Below are 19,458 nucleotides of genomic sequence, written 5' to 3' on the forward strand. Positions count from 1 at the left end.
CGCCCACCCGCCTCCAGGCGGAGCCTCAATGGTCGGAGCCGCGCCGCGGGGTGCGCCCCCATTGGCGCTCTGCGGCCGGCGGCCGGTCCCGCCCCGCCCGCCGCCCCCTCGGCCGCCGAGGCAGCCGCTGGCTCCGATGCAGTCGCTCAGCGAGGTGAGGCTGGCGCCGCACCCCTAGGCCGCGCGGGGAGCCGCTCTGCGGGGGCCGTGCGTTCTCCGCCGCGGAGCGCGGCTGCGGAGCTGCGGCCGCCGGCCGGGGCGCTGACGGCCGCCCGCCGCCGCGCCGTTACTCAGCACAACCGGCACCCCTCCCCCCCGCCGGCCCGGCGTCCGGGCGGCGGCGGTCAGGAGAGCGGGGGCCGCCGCCGCCGAGCGGGGTGCCGGGTGCAGGTACGGGCGCTCCTTGCCCTGGCAGCGGGGGGGCCGGGCCGGACGGGTCGCGACGAGGGGGCGGGGTGCAGCCGGCGCGGCACCGGCTCGGCGCTGGCGGCGGGGCTGCGGCTCGAGGATCCGCTTCCGAGGTGTGGCGGCGCGCTGGCCCCTCCGCGGGTCCGGCCGCCCCGCTGCCCCCCTCACCTGCCCGCGGTCCTGCTCCTCCGGCCGGGGCGCGGGTGTGGCGGCCCCTCTGCCGCGGCTGTGCCGCGGGGCAGGAGGAAGGGCCGCGGCGGGCACCGGCTTTTTCTCGGTGAGGGAGGCGGCGGTTCGGCTCTTCGACCCGAGCCGGGCAGGGGGATGTCGGCCTCGGCGACCCCCCTCCCCGCCCGCGTCCCGGCCGTGGGCTCGGGGCCTCTGCCCTGCCGCCCCCGGCGCCCCCGGGTGCCCGCCTGCCTGAGAGGCGCGGGGTGCTGGCGGCGGTCTGTCCCGGGGCTCCATCTCCGGGGCCTCGCGGCGGACGGCTTTGTTCGGGGAACGGGCACGCTGGCTGTTTAAACGCCTGTGGAGTTCAGGATTTTCGCGGCTCCGAGTAGCGCCGCCGTGTCAGCGGTGCTGGCTTCTGCGAGGTCCTTTTCAGATACAGACGCCTGAAGAGTTCCTGTAGTTGTCCCGAGCCTGGTTTAACGTATTCCTTCAGCTTCTGCTGTTGATGGTGGGACGACGCTGCCCTCGGTTATTATTGATTTGTAAGTTTAAAATATTTGACCAGAAGGTAGCTAGAAAATACATGACTGCAAGAACACAAAACAGTACCATCTTAAAAAAAAGCATAGCTGTTTGTTAGCGATTGACCGGCTGGTGCAGTGAAGCACTAGACGGGTGTGGCAGGAGTGCGATGGGGGCTTCGGCACCTGTCGGCTTGCGGGTGATTTTAACAGAGCAGTTCCCGGGCGCAGTCTTCCTTGGAGTATGCAAAACATTATGTAACCCGACTTAATCCCACAGCTGTCAGGTATACCTGAGATCTGTGGAGGGTTGGTTTGTGCTTTAGGGCAGGAGGAATGGCTAGATTTTTCACCTGGTGTTTCTTGCATTCCCTTTCTTTTTTCAACTGTGTCATTAGGTTTTGAAGTATACAAAGTAACCAGAAGTATGTCTCCATATACCAGTTAAGCTTTACAATATTGCTAGGATTTGTGGGAATAGTAAGGTGTTTGTTTAAAATCAAACCAACCAAATGAAGTTTTGGCCCTGTCCAGCTTTTCTGTTTTTACGTAGGTTGCTTTGCTCTTTGGAAGCTACCTTAGAGTTACTTAACAGTATTTCTTGGTTTGGCTTTTTCATTACAGAACAGACTTCCTCTGGTTTTTTTCTGGACCTACTGTGTATTCTTCTGTAATAATTCTATTAGTTTAATCCTTTTAGATAATACTTAATTGGACACTGAGTATTTTTTTTTAAATATTTTGCTGCTCTAGTTGTTGAAGTACTGGGAGGGTGTCCATACCCTTCTGTTCCATTTTTAATGTAATGCAAATGCTGAAATAAATATGGGTGCTTCAGCAGAGGCTTGAATTCAAGTTTTCATTGCATTGCATTCAATGAAAGGGTGAGGGAAACTACTTCAGTTTCTTATTTCAGCAGTGTGTAAAGAAAAATGATGAGTTAAAACAAACAAAACCACACCCAAACAAACAAAAAACCCAATAATTTTAATACCTTGCCTGTTACAGTTAGAACAGCACTAAAATTTACAAACCAGCAGCTATATTTAAGTTTGACTTTGTTCTTGTGAATAGCTGCTATGAAATGGGTAATTTAACTTAAATATACAATTAGAATAATTTAGTGTAAATAAAAGCTTTCTAGATAAGTGTTTGCAAGGGTTGGGCTTTTGAGGCTAAAATGTAGTGAAGTAATCAAAGATGTGAATAAAGGAGCCACTTTCTTGTTAAGATTTGCAGAGAGAGGAGGACAGGAATAATTGCTTATATGAAAGCACTACTTTTGTGTTATCATAGGAATCACAAGGGAAATAGTTGGGGTGTGCTTTAAGTTTAGATAGACTTCCCCCCCTCCCATGTCAGCCTTAATGAAAATGTTAATTGCCAAAGAATGGATTGAAATTACAACCTGTGGACAGTTTTACATCTGTCATTTTCTGTCACTTTTTTATTCACCAGAAAGTTAGAGATAGATTTGATAAAATGATCTGGCTTTTCTTTTAAAAGCTATCCCAAAAGCGGTAAATGACACCACTTGGGTCTGTTTTTATTTCTTATTCTTTCTTGGTGCAGTAGTAGAAGTTAATCAGTTTTACCCAGGGTTTTTTCCACAGATTTTTCCTACTTAATTTGTATGAAAAATGCAGTATAATTTTAAAGGATATATATATTTCTCTTACTATATTCTTTTTGTTGTTAGTAATTTTACCAGCATTAGGAACTGTGTTTGCAGAACAGCACTGGCTTCTTTATTAATACTGAAATGACAAATAGGTGACATAGTTATGTTATTGGGTTGTGTTGATCTCTGCATCTGATGCTACTGTAATGAGCACAGAGATTTACATCATACATGCTCAGAAGGTGTTAGACTATAGCTTTGTTGTTCACAACATATTTTAGGCAAATGAGTCCTGTTGAAGTTATTAATCTGTACTTGTGGTACTGTATGCTTAAGGTAATTTGTGTTGGTTTTGTTCAGGTTTCAGTAAGACTCCAGATAACGCATACATCAAGCCCATTTGTTATTAGAGTGATAATGCAACTATCCCTTGTGATACCATGGTCACTTTCTGTAAATTGTATTTTAGACTTAACACTGTTAAGAGACCAGTTATTGATCTCCAAAGCTTTTACCAAGTCTGAGTGATGCTAAATGAAGGAGATTTTGTAACTTTTCTTGTAATTTTTACTGTAATAATTTCTGGCCGAAACCATTAGGAAACCAGATGACATGTTTTTGAACGTTAAAAAAAACCACTAGTGTAGGGGGTAACGTTAAGTTTTTCATCATTGAAGTATCTGAGCAGTATACCTTTTGAGGAAAGATAATGCCTGTTTAGCTGAAGTTAAATTATGACATCTGGTGGGTAACTACTAAGCTGAAATGCTGATTCAGTTGAACTTATAAACAGTGATATGAGAATTACTCTATACACCCTGGGGACTCTCTTACATCCTGGTTCCATTCCAGATCCGGAGGTTAAGAACATACTCATGAATACAATGAATGACAAACCGGTTTCAGTATAATGGAAACATTGTTTGCATTTAGTTGAAGGTATCCTCCTGAGGAAGTTCAGTAGGTATTTTGTGTCAGATTTGTTCAGTTAGTGGTGCTGGCGATCTGCTGTTTTTCTTGGGTCTTCTGAGTGAAGAAAGTATCAATTATTTATTTTAAAGAAAACAGTTGTTGCTACCCATGATTTAGATGGAGAACAGCCCTGGAATCAGAATCTTTAGTTTCGGTAGGCAGTGTTTCCATTGGATTAAATGCACATTATATAAAGTCAACATTACAGTGTAGTATAGGGCAGAGATAATACTTTAGCCGTGGTCTTCAGCATAATTTGACATATGTGGCAACAGCCCATTTTTAGCACATTTAAGCTGTCTTGGGGCACAGTACCACCTCAGCTGATTAACTGTGGTTACTGCAGTACTACCCAGTGTGTGAATTCTACAGGCCAGCTTCCAGTCTTCTGGAAAGCTTCTAACTTTGAAAAATAGCAAATATCTTCTGAGTGAGATCATATTATAGTGTTGCTGTGCTGTTTATAGTTATAAATAATGTAAAATCCTGTTTTAATTTTTTCTGACAAGTTGATTGGGAAGCAAGTAAGAAATTCTATAGCTATCATATGCTGGAATAGAGTGCAGTCTGCTGTTCCTGGGCGGAACAGGCTATTTATACCTTGATCTTGGAGGTGTGTATTCTTCTAAATTTTACACATAAAATAGTATTATTTCCACCCCCATCCCTAGAATAAGTTGTAGTATCTAGCTTTGGCTTTCAGCTTCTCTGAAAAGGTGAGAAAACTTACTCAGAACAGATCAGTTTAATAGTTTCTGCTATAAATAGAAGTGCAGTTGAATACTGGGTCATAAGCACTTTTTGCAAAAAAAGGACTATTAAGGCATCACAACAGTTTCTCTGGGCTGTGAACATGAATTTTCTAAGTAGAGGTGAAAGAGGTGGCTCCTTTGACACTCACAGCTATAACAGAAGTAAAGAATAAAAAAAAAAAAGTTTTGAGTCTTTTCTGTGCCTAAGAGATCCCAAGCCTTTTGCCAATCCCTAGAGCTCTTCCACAGAGCTCTTCTACTTCTTCTGGCTTGCAGATTAAAATTAAATTTAATGTCCAGATAATCTTGCCTGACAGGGAATGGATGAGCTATTCCAAATTTGAGTGACTACTTGTGCTGATTACATAAAACATGTCGTTGTTGTTTCTTTAGCTGGCAGACATACTGTTTATTCAGGACCTTCATTTAAGAGACACCCTGCCTTTTTGTGGGAGGTGATCAGTACACCCTTCCTGCCATCTCCTCTAAATTGGTAGTGTTGGTCACCCATATCTAAGACTTACTTCCCTCTGTTTTGAAGAAAACATTGGGCTGTAGCAGCCTTGGCAAAAAATTTTTTGCAGGGCACAAAACCCCTGGAGTAGTATTCTAAGAATGCTCATGCTGTTACCAGACTGTCTTGCTTATGCCTGTGTTTACTAGTCTACAGGTACACTATGTAACATTGTATGCTGTGTCCGTTCAGACTCTACAGGGAAGAGACCATTCACATGTCTGAAATATGGATAGCTGATCTGTGATCTATATTCAGCAGTTCTTACAGCAATGTCCTTGAAGCTTTTCTAGGGAGAAATTTATACAGGCATGAAAACTATACAAGTTAGAGGACACACGTTGAAATATGATCTAAATATTGCCAAGTATTGCAGTTAGCAGTAAGATTTTATTGTTGGATTACCCAAGTATTTCTGAAATGACATGGGACTGTGGTCATCAGAAATCAACTTGTTTTCTTCCCATTTGTAAACTTGGATCTAGCAGTCAAAGCTGGTACATGAAACTGTGGTTCTGTTTGCAGTGACTTGGTAGGAACTGTGCTTGAGACCTGTAGATAGATTTGGGATGGAAAAGTTGTTTAAGTTGACATGAAACATCAGATGCCTTAACACAAGTAAAGTAGTGTAAATGCTTATCTTAGCTGTGCTGGTTTTCAGCATGGCTCTTGGCAGATTTCATCGCTTTTTCTACCTCTGAGAAAAAGTATTGTCACAACAAAGGAATTTTTTTTTCCCCCTCACTTCTCCCAGCTGTAAATTGAGGACACAATGCCTGCTTTTCAGGGCATCTATGTCTTTGCCTAGCTTACTTTGGGTGTATGTGCATTTACTTTTTTCCTGCCCCCATTCTATTAACCAGTGCTTTGAATTGGTGGTTTTGATTATTGATTTGCCAAATACTTGTGATAAAGCATATGGTGTGAGATGGTTTTGTTAAAGCATGGAGTAGAAATAGACATATCATTAATACAAACCCAACTCCTATGTGCAGTGCAGGAAACCTTAGGTAATAATTTCTTTGAAGGGTTTGGAAACATTTGTCAGCCAGTATGTGGAGCAAGAAAGCATTTATGGATGGATTTTAGTGTGCTGAAGGACTATAGTGTTTGCTAAGCTAGCAGAAACATCTTGTTCTGCCTTCTAAGTTTTGTTCTTCAGGAACCTTTCATACTGCTGATACTGCTTGCAGGAACCCATAACTCATGATTGTAATACATATTCTCTGTATTTAGGAAAAATTGTAGTGATTTTTGACTGCAAAGATTTGCATAGCCTTAGTATGCTGCAAACACTTCAATATATTTTAATTGTTCTTTATAACATGTATTTGTCAACAGGTGAACACTTCTCATAATTGCTTAAGATAAGGAAATTCATTTCCTCCAAAGAAACTCCAAAACTCATGCTTGTTCTTTCCCTGGGTAATCATATGTTAGTTTTAATATCTGGCAGGACTATAGAGTTACCACTCATCCTTAATGTGCTTATTATAAAGTAGCTAATAATATAAAGTAAGCTATTATATGGAAATTTACATACATATTTACAACTGTTTTGTTCAATATTTCCACTAACATTATGTATTATTTTCTGGAGAGGATACATTTACATTTTCCAGGAGTTGTATTTTTAATATAGGATTGTAACTAGAAACTGATACCATTTTCTCTTTCTGTTTCAGACTAGAAGATGAATAATCTTTCCTTTAGTGAACTGTGTTGCCTGTTCTGTTGTCCACCATGCCCAGGGAAAATTGCCTCCAAATTGGCATTCTTACCTCCTGATCCCACATATACGCTGATGTGTGATGAGAGTGGTAGTCGCTGGACTTTACATCTCTCAGAGCGAGCAGACTGGCAGTATTCTTCTAGAGAAAAAGATGCCATTGAATGCTTCATGACTAGAACAAGTAAAGGTAACAGGATTGCCTGTATGTTTGTGCGTTGCTCACCTAACGCCAAGTATACTTTGCTCTTCTCACATGGAAATGCCGTTGACCTAGGTCAGATGAGCAGCTTTTACGTAGGGCTGGGTTCACGGATTAATTGCAACATATTCTCATATGATTATTCTGGATATGGTGCAAGTTCTGGGAAGCCAACAGAGAAGAATTTGTATGCTGACATTGATGCTGCTTGGGTGGCTCTTAGGACAAGGTAAGACATTAGCTGCCATTTTTCTTTTACAGTGTGCTTTTCAAATAGTTATAGTTAATTTTTAAACAGAAATGCTGTATTTTAGGATTAATGGATTCATATCCAAGGTGATTGATTGTGTCTTATGCTGAAGGCGTTGTCAGTATTGAGCAGAATCGGTATATAGTACTGATATACTAGAGAAATTGAAATGGGACGAAATATAAGGTATGATTCAGTCTTGAATGATTAGAACATAATCCTTATTGTCACAGTTTGGGATCTCAGCTGGAAATCTCAGAAGGTAGGAAAAGCCTATAATAATTGATTGTCCAGTAACAGAGTGACTGGTGTGATGTGGGTGAGAGAAAATGTGGGTTGTTTTTTCAGGTAATTCCATTACCTGCTTTTTTAGTAGGGAGGGGCAGTGGAAAAGCTGTTACAAGAGAACCTGGTGAGACTGTTTGGATTTCTGTATGGTGTTCAGACCACCTTTGTTTTGGAGTTCAGACTAGCAGCTACAGCATTTCCAAAGATACCTTTCTGTATAAAGAAAAAAAGATGATTTTATATCTTGGGAAAATAATATATGTCAGAGAGGTTATAATTGATCTGTGTAAATGTATCATGGTGGGAATAAAAAACAGGAATTTGAGTCAGTGGTGTTAGCTCAAGTAGATTAAAACTGGACAAGGAAAAATGCAAATTGGAAAGATGTTTCAGTAGTTTCTGTGTTCTAAACCTCTGATTTTAGGAAAATAAAATAGTGAAATGAAAGACTTTGCAAGCATTTTATGATACATGCAAGAATCCTAGGCACCAAATAAATGCAGCATTGAATACCCACTTCTTAAGTCTGAGAGCATTTTTCACCATGATTTCTTCCATTTAAAGCAATATTCTTTTTGTGTTGCAAGTATTCAAACTACAAAAAGATTATGTTTTAAAATATTATGTGATCATAAGAATAGACATTCACCAAAAAAACTCCCATCATATTATGTATTTAGCACCAAAAACTGTGAAAAACTGAATTTAATCTAGAGCAGCATGTTACAATTTGATCATTGCAATTTGGGCATCCTGTTTAATAATATATCAGGGATGTGACTTAGTGTAAGAGTATGTGTAAAGACTTTTAAAATCCTGGAGCCTTGTAGCAGTGACAGTAAATTTAGAACTTGATCAATGTAATATTAATTATCTTCCTGTTACTTTGGAGCAGATTATCCCTTTTCAGTTTTGTAAGTACAAATATTGTCTTGCATTTCTTTTACCTTATAACAGAGGTGTGATACTTCTTTTGAAAAGAAGCCTATTTTATTTGTATATTGAAGTGGGGGGAACACTTATTATCATAAACCTCTTACAACCACAGGGGACAGGTATTCAGCTTCATATATTTAACAACAGGCACACTGTGTTGTTAGATTAGGTTTTGTCATTTCTTTTGATTACAGTGGAAAGTTGAGATATAACCAGATCTGTTCTGTAAAGCCAAGAGCTGCAACAGGTACACTGGTGACTATGGTTTGTAGTTAAATGCTCTGGAATATAGCCACTTGGTAAAATACCCAGTAACATTGATAAAAAACATAATATGGTTTGTGAACTATGTGGAAAACTGTCTGAATTGTTTCAGTGCACCAGAAAATGGAAGAGAACTAGATGGTGAAACCTTAAATTGTTTGTTTGTGTCAGTTTACAGGCTCTGGTTTATGAACTAATTTGTAATCACTATCTATTCCTCCTCTTGAAGAATTTCTGATTGAAAACCTAGAAGAAAATGTAATTGCAACTTGAATTCTCACCTCCATTCTTGGATGTCACATAGCATACCTTTCCTAATCAAATAAGAATGTTCATTATACTATCCCATCTGAACATGCCATTTGTTGAACAGACATTCTCAGGGGGAACTCTGAATACACACTACATCAATGTGTTTTTCCCTCTTCAATTCAGGAATGACCTGCCTCAATCCTTTTTGCTGTCTGTGTTTATTTTTTGCGTCAAAACCTCCTTTAGAAATACGTAATTCTGTAGAGTGTATAAAGCTTGAATTGGTCTGCCTTTCTTGTGTATTTCACAAACATGAACTGAATTTTTTCTGTTGCTTAAAGAATTACTAGTGGTGTAGTAACACTGTGGTACTTGCAACAACCTTCTGGTTGGCGGACCTGTCTTGCCCTTGTATCTGAATGCTGAATGTAGCAGGGAGAAGTTCAGCAAATTACTCTGGACACACTGGCTCATGCAGTTTGGTTACCAGTCCACGGTGTTCTTTGAGCCCTAAAACAGTGCTCAGCTGTGTTTAAATACTTCATGAATATCTGGACCAGAATGGATGGAGCCTTTGAGCGTTTGCTACAGCATTGATTCACTTTTCTAGCATAGCCTGTTCTGTCAGTGCTACACTAGCACCATCTTTAACGTTTTATAATGTAAGTATTCTGCAAAACAAAACAAATTTAGCGGACTGTTTGCAGGATAGATGTACGTATAGGTGTTACTCCTTTGAAATTCTTGTTGACGGGATGAGAGAAGAAAGGCATCATAGACTTTTAAACTATGCCTCATATCTTGATCCCACTGTAATGGGATCAAGAATCGAGAAATTGTCTTTGTTGGAGATCGATCACAGTCACCCACAGCTTCCTGCATTCCCTGTTCTGAGAAATGGGATCATAGAACACAGCGTTAAAAGGTGTTTCTAGGGTAATTGAAATGCTGATGTGGACTTCATTGTACAGTCAACTCAGATGGTTGTGGTGGAGCCGTGTTAGTGTGTTAAGTTTTGTGTCTTGGAAGGGCAATCCAGGTGGCCATCTGTAAATGGACACAACTGCCCAGTGGGGACTGGACATCTAGGGTGAGGTAGTCTGGAACTAGTATTGAGAGTGATGGTGAGGTTGGTCCAACACGACTTTCTTAGAAGTGGTTGCTGTAAGGGTATGTGAATATTATTATTCATGTAAATGAATACAGAAGGCTAATTTGGCAGCAGGTTAGAAGAGATAAACAGCAGATGCAGATTCTGAATTGTGTCCCTATTGTCTACCTGCTTTGAATATTTTAATAGGAAGCCATAGCTATCCGTGAGGATGCTGACTGTAGAAGAAGGCAAGGTGATTCACTGCCGTCAGGTTTGGGAAGGTTGCACATTATTGGATATTCATGTGCATCATATACATGGGACTACATAAAAGCAAGTGAGGACATTCTTTTTCTGACTGTCATAGCTACAAAGTGTTGAAATGCCAGGAGTCATTTTGGGATACGCCTATTTTCCACTCTCCTTGTCTCTGAAGGCCTTTGATGACACACTAGAAAGGGTGGAAAGGTTTAACCAGTCCCAGGCAAAAGCAGGGCAAATGGCGCTCATTCAGAAACCAGAAGACATGCTGGAGTTGCCTTATGACCAGATTTACCTTTAGAGAAGCCGGACAGCCTTTTCATAGGAGAAGCCAAATATAGGAATAATATAAAATCTATTTGGTTGTGGACTGAAAGTGTTCTTTTGAGAATTCACAAATTACGGTGGTGTGTTTTGTTTTGGTTTTTTTTTTAATCAAAAGTAGAGGATGTTTTGCTGGAAGAGGAGGTGCCTTGACTTTGAATATTTGGAGAGAAATTGAGCTTTCACTTAAATTGATAGGGAAAAATAGCTCAATTTATCATAGAGAGAAATCTTGCAAATAAAACAAATGCGTCAGTAGGATTGTGAGATTTATAAAAGCCAAACCATGAGGCAGAGGAGATGTTTGATTACTACATGCATGGTCAATGGGCTTGCCTCTCATAAAACACGGTTCCCTTCTTCTTCTAGCAATGTTACATGTTGCATACAAAAGAAAGGCAATGTGCATCTGAGTTAAGGAAGAGCTGTATGCTCATGGATTTTATTTGTGGCATGGAATTGTTTATTCATGGCATGGAATGTTGATAGTTAAAGGTGTGAAGGATGTTCATGCCCTACACGTTCTGCAATTTGCAGCTGTAATTTCATGTGTTATGTGCATGATGACAAAAGGTTCTGAAAAGTGCATTGAAAATTACCCCGGGATGTTCCCTTTTCTTCCGTGTGCCCCAAGCACTGCTGTCAGCTGGTTAGATGCATGTGTTGCAATAGCTTCACGAACAGTAGCCTCTCTAGAGCATCTGTTGCACCTCGTCATTAGTGTGAGCCTGAGAGGTACTGTCAAAAGCGTACACTTCTAAGTTTGATTTTACTAATACTTTATTTTATTGTTGTAAAGCGAGCATGTCTTCTAGATTAACACCAGTAGTTTAGAAGTAAAAAAATAAATTGCTTTTTGTCTCCCTTATGTATATCAAGGGCAAAATGGTGTGTACTCCAAAGAGCCTGGAAGTATAATATTGTAATTTCAGCTGGTATTTGGTTGATAAAGATAACTGAAGTTTAAAACAACAAAAATGGCCCAAACCAAAAACGACTCATTGCAGCCAGACATGCATTTTGTAGTTTACATATTGCATATCATGGTGATGTGATGTATATCCAATGAAAGTATGTAATACAATGAATATCCAATGTAAGTGATGTATGATGTATAATCCAATTAAAGCTTTCAAGGTAAGGTTGGATGGGGCTTTCAGCAACCTGTGAAAGATGAAGCTGCCTGTGACAAGGAGGCTGGACTAGATCATCCTCGAACCCAAACTGTTCTATGAAAAGGAGGAGGGAGGGGCAGAAGAGGGGTGGACTGCCACTAAGGTGGGTGTTCAGTGAAGTGCAGAAAAGGTCGTCTTAGAAAGATAGGAATATAAAGGAAATGGTGAAAGCATTTCTTCTACAGCATGTTGTGAAGTTTGCACAAAGGGAGGAAAAAAGAATATTTCATTGCTGTTTAGCAGTTCTTCTTTCCCTCCCAGAAGCTGAGAAGATCAGACAGGCATGTTCATGTTGCCTCTTTTACGAGAGACCATCTATATCTGATCAGCATATGTAGTCTTGCAGAAGACTATACTGGCGTCGTTAGTCACCCTGTGTTAGCTTGGGCCCTGATTCTAGGCAGTGGTCTGATGGCACAGTTACAGCGATGTATTAGTTTGCTCCTTCCTTTAACCCACCAGCAGCATGTCATTTCTTGCCTTGCCCTGAAGACAACCAGCACAAAGGAGCAGAAAAGTAGTTGCTCCACTATTCCCAGACGAGGTTAATTTACTTTCCTACACTAGCTGGTGAAGCTGAATGAGGTGCAACATGTGGCTGAAGATGCAAAGGAAAGTGGTTCTCTACAGTTTTGTGAGAGCTTAGTTTCGTAGTGACATTAACGTGTACTTTTAGGGTGATGATAAGGCAGAAATTTGTGAGTGCTCAGACACTGTATGGGTGCTAGCAAGTTTATGGCACAGAAGTACATTTATTCTATGTTAAAACTCCTCCTCAAGTTCCATGTGCTTTTCAGACAGGTAACCCTTAGGTGCGTGAACATAAAGGATGAGTACATTGTTGAAAGGAATTGGAATGTCAGTTGCTGCGGGAAAAAGAAAAGTGTTGGGGGCAGCCTTTAAACTGCAGAAAGTATCTGTCGAAATTTTATGCCAGGTTCAGTCCAGAGGAAGAGTGCTTTCTCTGAGAAGGTACATCTGTGCACAGCTATTTTAAAGATTTTGTTGCGAATTCCTTTCTGGTGGTTATGGCTTTAAAAAAACCCAAATATAAAAACCTGCACCACTGCCATCAAGCTGAAGGCCTGTCTATTCTGACACAAGTTATCTAAGATTACTTGAGCAGGCAGTACTGTTTACATTACTCCTATGATCAGTATAATGAGCTTGCAAAGATATTAATAGTTTTTACAGCATGTCTTTGAGCTCTTCTCACAAGATCACTACTTAGAGCATATGGCTCTGTAACTGTCACATTCCCCTTCCTCAGGATGGCCTGTAACTCTAAAACACTGATTAAAAGGAGAATATTACTGCCATTTTTCTCTTGATCTCGCACTTCCTCATTTCGGCAACCAGATGTGTAGTCAACTAGTAATTTTCTAACAAACTTCTTGAAGTTTACAGAACTGTCAAAAGAATAAGTAGATGAACTTTCTTACTAGGGAACATACCAACAGTTATCTTTACAATCTAAAATGTAATAATTCTTGAAAAGTGATAGTTTTGGGAAAAAAGAACTGAGGGACAGTTGGGCTGCTTTTTTCCCTGAACTTTGCAGAAGCCTGTTCAAGAGAAGAGGAAAGACTGGCAACAGACACAGCAGATGTTCTCTGTTTCAAATATTTGTCTTTTGTTGAGTTTTGTTTTGTTGTTTGCTGTTTTTTTCCCCCAAGCCAGAATATTCAAGAGTCTGCTTTGAACCACCACTTGTGGTGATTGGCCTCACTATTTTAGTTTCCAGACTAATAGGTTCTGGTGGATGTTGTGAAGGCAATCTGCCTGGCTGTGATGGAGAAAGGATTACTTTAATCCAAATATAGTAAATGCTTTTCTTGGATTATTTTTTGTAGCTAATATTTATCTATCTGTAGGCTGAAGAATATGGATCCAAAAATAAGGGGAAGAATAATGAAAAAGAGGAGAACATACACTCCAAAATATACTTTTAAATTTTGATTTAAACTTCTATGCAGTGGCCTGCATCTTGTAAAACTCAATACTTGAGTTTTGATTTTGAGGAAATCAAAGTGTTAAAATTTGCAAGGTTTTTTATTTGAGAACTGTTTTATGTCATAATGTGCTGGGCAGACTCCATGCCGTACTAATGATGCAAAGTGTCAGGTATTGATGTGAGTTTTGTTCAGATAATATGAAAGGAATAGAAGGCGATGCTGCACTTACAGAATGGACAAATGTGATTAGAAATATTTTGAACTGGGAGATTAATTGTAAAAGGATGGCTGCTAGGCTGTTCTCAGGTGTTTCAGAAAACAGACAGAAGTAGTGAAGACTTTATGTTTGTTTCCGTTTTGGAGCTTTAATTTTTTTGTATTTTTTGTGTATTGGAATTTTGAGAAAATTTTTGTTAATCAGAATGTTTTAATTTTTTTATTGTCTGAGGACTATTTTGAGGTGGGGGGCTTGCCTGTTGTTCCAGGCTGAGGGATGAGTCTTGGTGTGTTAGAACTCTTAATTTGATTATGATCCTAGAAACACTTTCTAGGAAATTCTGATAGTAATTAAGCAGTCATGATAGATTCTATGAATGTATCTGTGCTAATACTTGTACAGCTTTTGTGTTTCAATCTAGCAGAATACAATCTAAATAAATAGATGAACAGTTAAATAGACAAAGTTAGCTATGAACTAGTGAATTTTAGCCTCAATTTAAAAAGCTTATTGGGATGCCTAATGAGTTCTGGTAGTGATAATTACATGTGGGTAATACTGAAATGTGCTTGTGTTTTTTCCTGAAGTCGTCCTAGTTGTTGGGTTTTGGTGGTTTTTTGGGGTTTTTTTGGTTCTTTAATTGTTTATTATATACTGATGTAACACAGAGATGTTTTCTGGCTTATTGAAAAGTACTTGCGGATTTTGGGGTTTTATCAGTTGGTAATTTGAATGTTTTAGTACATGTGAAACATCTTTTTTCCTAAAGTTTCTGATTTTGAGGCTTTTAGACTGTACTGATTAGTGTTTGGTGACTTAAACAGGTATATAGCCATACTTATAAGATACTGTACAATACTTCATTACCTCTGTTTCCCTGGCTTTGCTGAAGGTATGCAAAATGTACTAATTTGATAACTCCTCTGTGGGTATGGGTGTTGTTATATGGCTTTGACAGAAAAGATGCATGCATTTATTGTAGAAGAGGTAATGATGGTTGTACTTTCCTTCACTTCAGCCGAACACAGTTGATTGTTAGTCCTTTTAAGATTGTAGTCAGTTGGCAAACATTAAAGTCACCCCATGTTGTTCCACAGTGGTGTTAGGTTAGTCTCCTTTAACTCAAAAAGGCAAACAAAATTCTGGTAATATGTGAGGACAATGTTTGATTTATTTTTTGTTTTATTTTTTATTTGGTAATGCAGTGCAGTTCCTGTTTAAGGTACTTCCTTTCCCAAGTAAGTTTAGCAAAGGTACCTGGATAGATACACTTCTGCATTCTGAACCTGTACTGAGTACTTTGTTAGTACAGATCATCCTTCTCCTGTGGGCACTGTTCTTGCCAGCATAATATTCTGCTTGGAGCCTTTCCTGGTGTTACTTGGGAACCAACTGCTCTTTGTAGCCACGCTAATGCAGAAAAATGTTACATCTGACTGTTAAGTGTTACTCCGTGTTCAACAATTCTTTTGTTTACCTCAGGTAATTGCAGAAAAAAATGAGCGTGTTTATCTTACTCAGAGGGAGGCTTAGACTTTAATTTTGTACTGCTCATTGGGCTGTCTGAATTGTGGGTTAGGTTGAGTATTCCTCTTGCTAGCTTGCATGTTGAATCAGCTGTGATAAGAAAGAAACATCTCAGTTGTTACACAGGATTCATAATATTCTAACCATTGTCTGTACAAGCATGCTTTAGATTCCACTAAATTGCTGAGCAATGTAACTGGCTTGCAGTTTTAGTCAGATATTAGAAAAGTAAGCCCAACCAAACTTTTGCAGATTTGACTATGCTCCACTTAATGATAACCATAGAGCTAGTAAGGCTTTAATCAGTTTGCTGCTGTAGATTCACCAGAGTTACCAGTAAAGACTTTCAACTAGTAAAGAAGTCACAACTGCATTCACAAGTTCATATTAAAAAAATAAAACCATATTTCAGTATCATTCAGGCATAAGGTAAAAATAACTTACTGGAAATAGAGAGTAAATAATTGTCCCGTTAAGTCAGGAATATTATAGAATATACTTGCTTATTCTACCAGCTGTTGTTTCATAGTTTAACGTCTTCAGGGAATTTTGGTTTTCAGAAATGCTTTTTTTGCCTTGCTGCAGTTTTGTCTGTTTCAATTTATATGCCACTTTGTTAACATTTTGGATTTTCTAGGTACGGAATCCGCCCTGAAAATGTGATTATATATGGCCAGAGTATAGGAACAGTACCATCTGTGGATCTTGCTGCTAGGTATGAAAGTGCTGCTGTAATTCTTCATTCTCCCCTGACCTCAGGAATGCGAGTAGCTTTTCCTGATACGAAGAAGACGTATTGCTTTGATGCATTCCCGAAGTAAGTTGCAGGATTTTTTATTCTGCATGTATTTTTCTCTGTTACAGAAATTTTAGGCTAGGGAAACAAGTAATATGGCAAATTCTCTGAAATTTCTTTCGAAGGTTTAACAAAAAGTTGGAGAAAAATCAGAGTGAATAACAACAATGGGAAAACATTTTTGTTTTGTTTTGAAGGAATTTACAGAACTCTATACATCTAGGGTTTTCACATCTCTAATCATGTTTTTGCGTATCTGTTAAAGTAGTGATTAGTTTTCCTATATGTAACCCCTAAAATCACCAATTCTAACAAGCAGTTCCAATCCAGTGAGTTGTTAACCTGCGTAACTGTGAACAGTCTTTTGCACATGTTTCTCTAAGGAGCAAAGACTGGAAAACTCGGTGGACCTTAGCCAAAGCAAATTCCTGTCATGTATTTCAGCTCTGTGCCACTAGTTGGCCATTGCAAACGGTACACCTGTCTCAAGGAATTATTTGTATTTTGAGCATCTAACTTCAAAGACTTTCTTCCCCCGAGATGGTCAAACTCTTAAGTGCTAAAATTCTTTCACTTCTGACAAGCACTTTTTTACTGCAAAACTCTGAAGTAATATTTTCATCAGTCCAATGTGTTTTTTTTAAGTGAACATAATGATATACCAGTTTTTAGATGGATTGCTCTGTTGTTCAATCCTAATAGTTTCCAGTACTGTTTTTTCCCTTCTGTGTGGCTTTACATGTGCTACTGTAAGGACATCCAGAGTGTTGATAAGATGTAATTTTCTAATGTTTTAAACAACTTCAGAATTAAATTGTCAAAACTAAATGTGTGATTAAAACCTGAAATTAACAGTCCGGTCCTTCAAAAAGATACAATAAAGCTTACTGTTTTCATACATATAATCTTTTTCTTACAGCATTGACAAAATTTCTAAAATAACATCTCCTGTGTTAATCATCCATGGGACTGAAGATGAAGTAATTGACTTTTCACATGGCCTAGCATTATTCGAGCGTTGCCAGAGACCTGTAGAACCACTGTGGGTAGAAGGAGCAGGCCATAATGATGTGGAACTCTATGGACAGTACCTTGAAAGATTAAAACAGTTTGTGTCACAGGAACTGGTGAACTTGTAATTTTCTTTGTATATTTACATGCTTTTTCATTTCACTGCAGAACTGCACACCTTGATAAACACATAACATGAAACCTGAAGGTTGTGTTTTCAAATCATCTTAGTTGCCTTCATTAAATGTACAGGTAATGATTTGTCAACATAATTAATGAAGGTTTTAATGCCAGTATTATAAACTGGAATTACATGATCATGCAGTCAAGCTTGGCAGTTCATATTACTTTGTGTGAAGTTTTTTCCTTCTTAGATGTAAAAAAGAAAATCACAAGGAGTACTGTACAAAATTTCAATTATGTAAAATCAAATGCTGTAAGAGTGTGGCCAAATGCTTTAGCATATCAAAAACAAGTTTATAAATATTTTTTAAACATCTCAAAATGTACTGTGACTTACTGTGTTGCACAGATGTAAATTAAAAACCAGACTTCTAAGCAGTTGTTCTGTAAAATGTAATAGCCATGAAATTTGATCAAATACTAATGTATGTAATAAGAATAGGCAGTCACTGGAAATGGCCCATGCCCTGTTATAGGGGGAGAGGGTCAAAATAGATCTCTTTTTTTTCCCATATTTTTCTATCTTTTGTGCTTAGTTTCACTTTTGGTGTTCTGTTCTTGTGTTAACCCTTACCTCTCAGGTTAAACAAATTACCCGCTCATCAGCAGTCCTAATCTTGCCAAAGTAATGCTGCAAGTTATCATTGTTGTAATGCAGATATTCACTTGATTGCTACTGAGGCCACCAAATACTACTTTGAAACCAGTAAGACTTTTAGAACCTAGAAGGCTTTGTGGACAATGTAGTTTTAAACATTGATTGCATAGAGATGCAATATTCATTAGGAAAAACCCTGGAAGTTTATCCAATTTTGTAATAAACAATTTGCAAGTTTGCAGTTGTCTGATGAGGCTGGCTTTTGGATGTTTTGTGTAAATGATTATTGTTTTTTGAGTATTGTATGGAAATTTTACTAATCACACCTGGATGGGGTGGGGGGAGGGGCAAGAAGAGAATGTTGACATTTTTCTATTAACTCATGGTAAAATAAACTTTGTAAGTTGCCTTTCCCTTGAATGCATTTTACATGAATAAAAATATGAAAAGTAAACTTAATTATATGTAGCCTATTTGTAAAAAAAGTAATATTCCAACAATACACACTGTGCTTCTGATTTAAGGCCTTATGTAGTTTAATTGTTCTGCCTGTTTTTTGTGATTGAGACTATTGTATACTTAAATGTAGCTTCAATTATTGTGAAAATTTCAGTTAAAATGTGTTGATTAACAGTAAACAATATTCCACATACTTGCTGTTCTTTTCTTTTCTTCAAAAGAAGTAGCAACAGTTGCTTGCAATACCAAAACAATAAGCAGCTCCTCATTTACTCTAGGAAATCTGGGAACTAAAGCAGTAACCATCGTTACATTTCTCTATCAGCAGCTACTGTTCTGATCACGCTCCCACCCTCATGCCTCATTTTACTTCTTTCTGCAATTCAGCATACGGGTTTGCTGCTGCAGAGCTACTTACAAACATTATTCCATAATTAATTCAAATTTAGCTTTCTTTGAAATCATCAGTGACTTCTTGTATTGTGCTCTTTGGTTTGTTAATTGAATAGGAAGAAAATTGTATTTCCTCTCAGGCAACTGGGTTCTTGTTTGTATTTTTGACCCAAGTGTGCTTCAGTATGTTCTAAACTTCAGAGTAGTATTCAGGCATGACAATATTAAACTTGAAGATTTTCATCCTAATCCAAGAATTTGCAATTGCAAGTGTGTTTAAATAGATATGTAACTCACTTTGTTACATCAGACTGTATACACTGTTGGATTACATTTTCTTACTACCTTCTAGCCACTATCTCTGATTTAGGTGGAAATTGTTACCATTAAGTATTTAAGTACTTTTTGTGGTGAAGTCCATTTTGAGAGTCCTCTTCAGAAATTCACAATTGAATGTGGAACTGCAACGATAAGTGATGCAGTTTAGCTGATAGTGCTGCAAATTACAGGCAAATCATCAAGTGTCATCACAAGAGCTATGTGATTGTGCTAGGGAGTATTATGGCACCCTGTAATTAAAAAGGTG

General features: G+C 39.1%; 1 protein-coding gene across 4 annotated transcripts; it reads left to right on the forward strand.

The window, feature by feature from the left end:
• Nucleotides 1–23: 23 nt before the first annotated feature.
• On the forward strand, nucleotides 24–18,672 carry ABHD17B (abhydrolase domain containing 17B, depalmitoylase). Of its 4 annotated transcripts, XM_080373363.1 has the most exons (5): nucleotides 31–154; nucleotides 6,645–6,878; nucleotides 6,966–7,119; nucleotides 16,070–16,249; nucleotides 17,148–18,672. In XM_080373363.1, the coding sequence occupies exons 2-5, from the start codon at nucleotides 6,653–6,655 to the stop codon at nucleotides 17,365–17,367; spliced, it is 780 nt and encodes a 259-aa protein (XP_080229489.1). In that variant the 5' UTR covers nucleotides 31–154; nucleotides 6,645–6,652; the 3' UTR covers nucleotides 17,368–18,672. The 4 variants fall into 4 exon arrangements, with proteins under 4 accessions (XP_080229490.1, XP_080229489.1, XP_080229487.1 ...); XM_080373364.1 differs by having other exon boundaries at nucleotides 24–154; nucleotides 6,645–7,119; nucleotides 16,070–16,147; XM_080373361.1 differs by having other exon boundaries at nucleotides 32–154; nucleotides 6,645–7,119.
• The last annotated feature ends 786 nt before the right edge of the window (nucleotides 18,673–19,458 follow it).

This window comes from Falco punctatus, assembly GCF_963210335.1.
Source record: "Falco punctatus genome assembly, chromosome: Z".
Classification (NCBI taxonomy): Eukaryota; Metazoa; Chordata; class Aves; order Falconiformes; family Falconidae; genus Falco; species Falco punctatus.

What these genes read in the sequence shown, in the direction of transcription:
- ABHD17B (XM_080373361.1), top strand. Translation starts at nt 6,653, where the DNA reads ATGAATAATCTTTCCTTTAGTGAACTGTGTTGCCTGTTCTGTTGTCCA. An exon ending in TGGGTGGCTCTTAGGACAAG is followed by an intron (nt 7,120 to 16,069) that starts GTAAGACATTAG and finishes TGGATTTTCTAG; the next exon opens with GTACGGAATCCGCCCTGAAA. An exon ending in TGCTTTGATGCATTCCCGAA is followed by an intron (nt 16,250 to 17,147) that starts GTAAGTTGCAGG and finishes TTTTTCTTACAG; the next exon opens with CATTGACAAAATTTCTAAAA.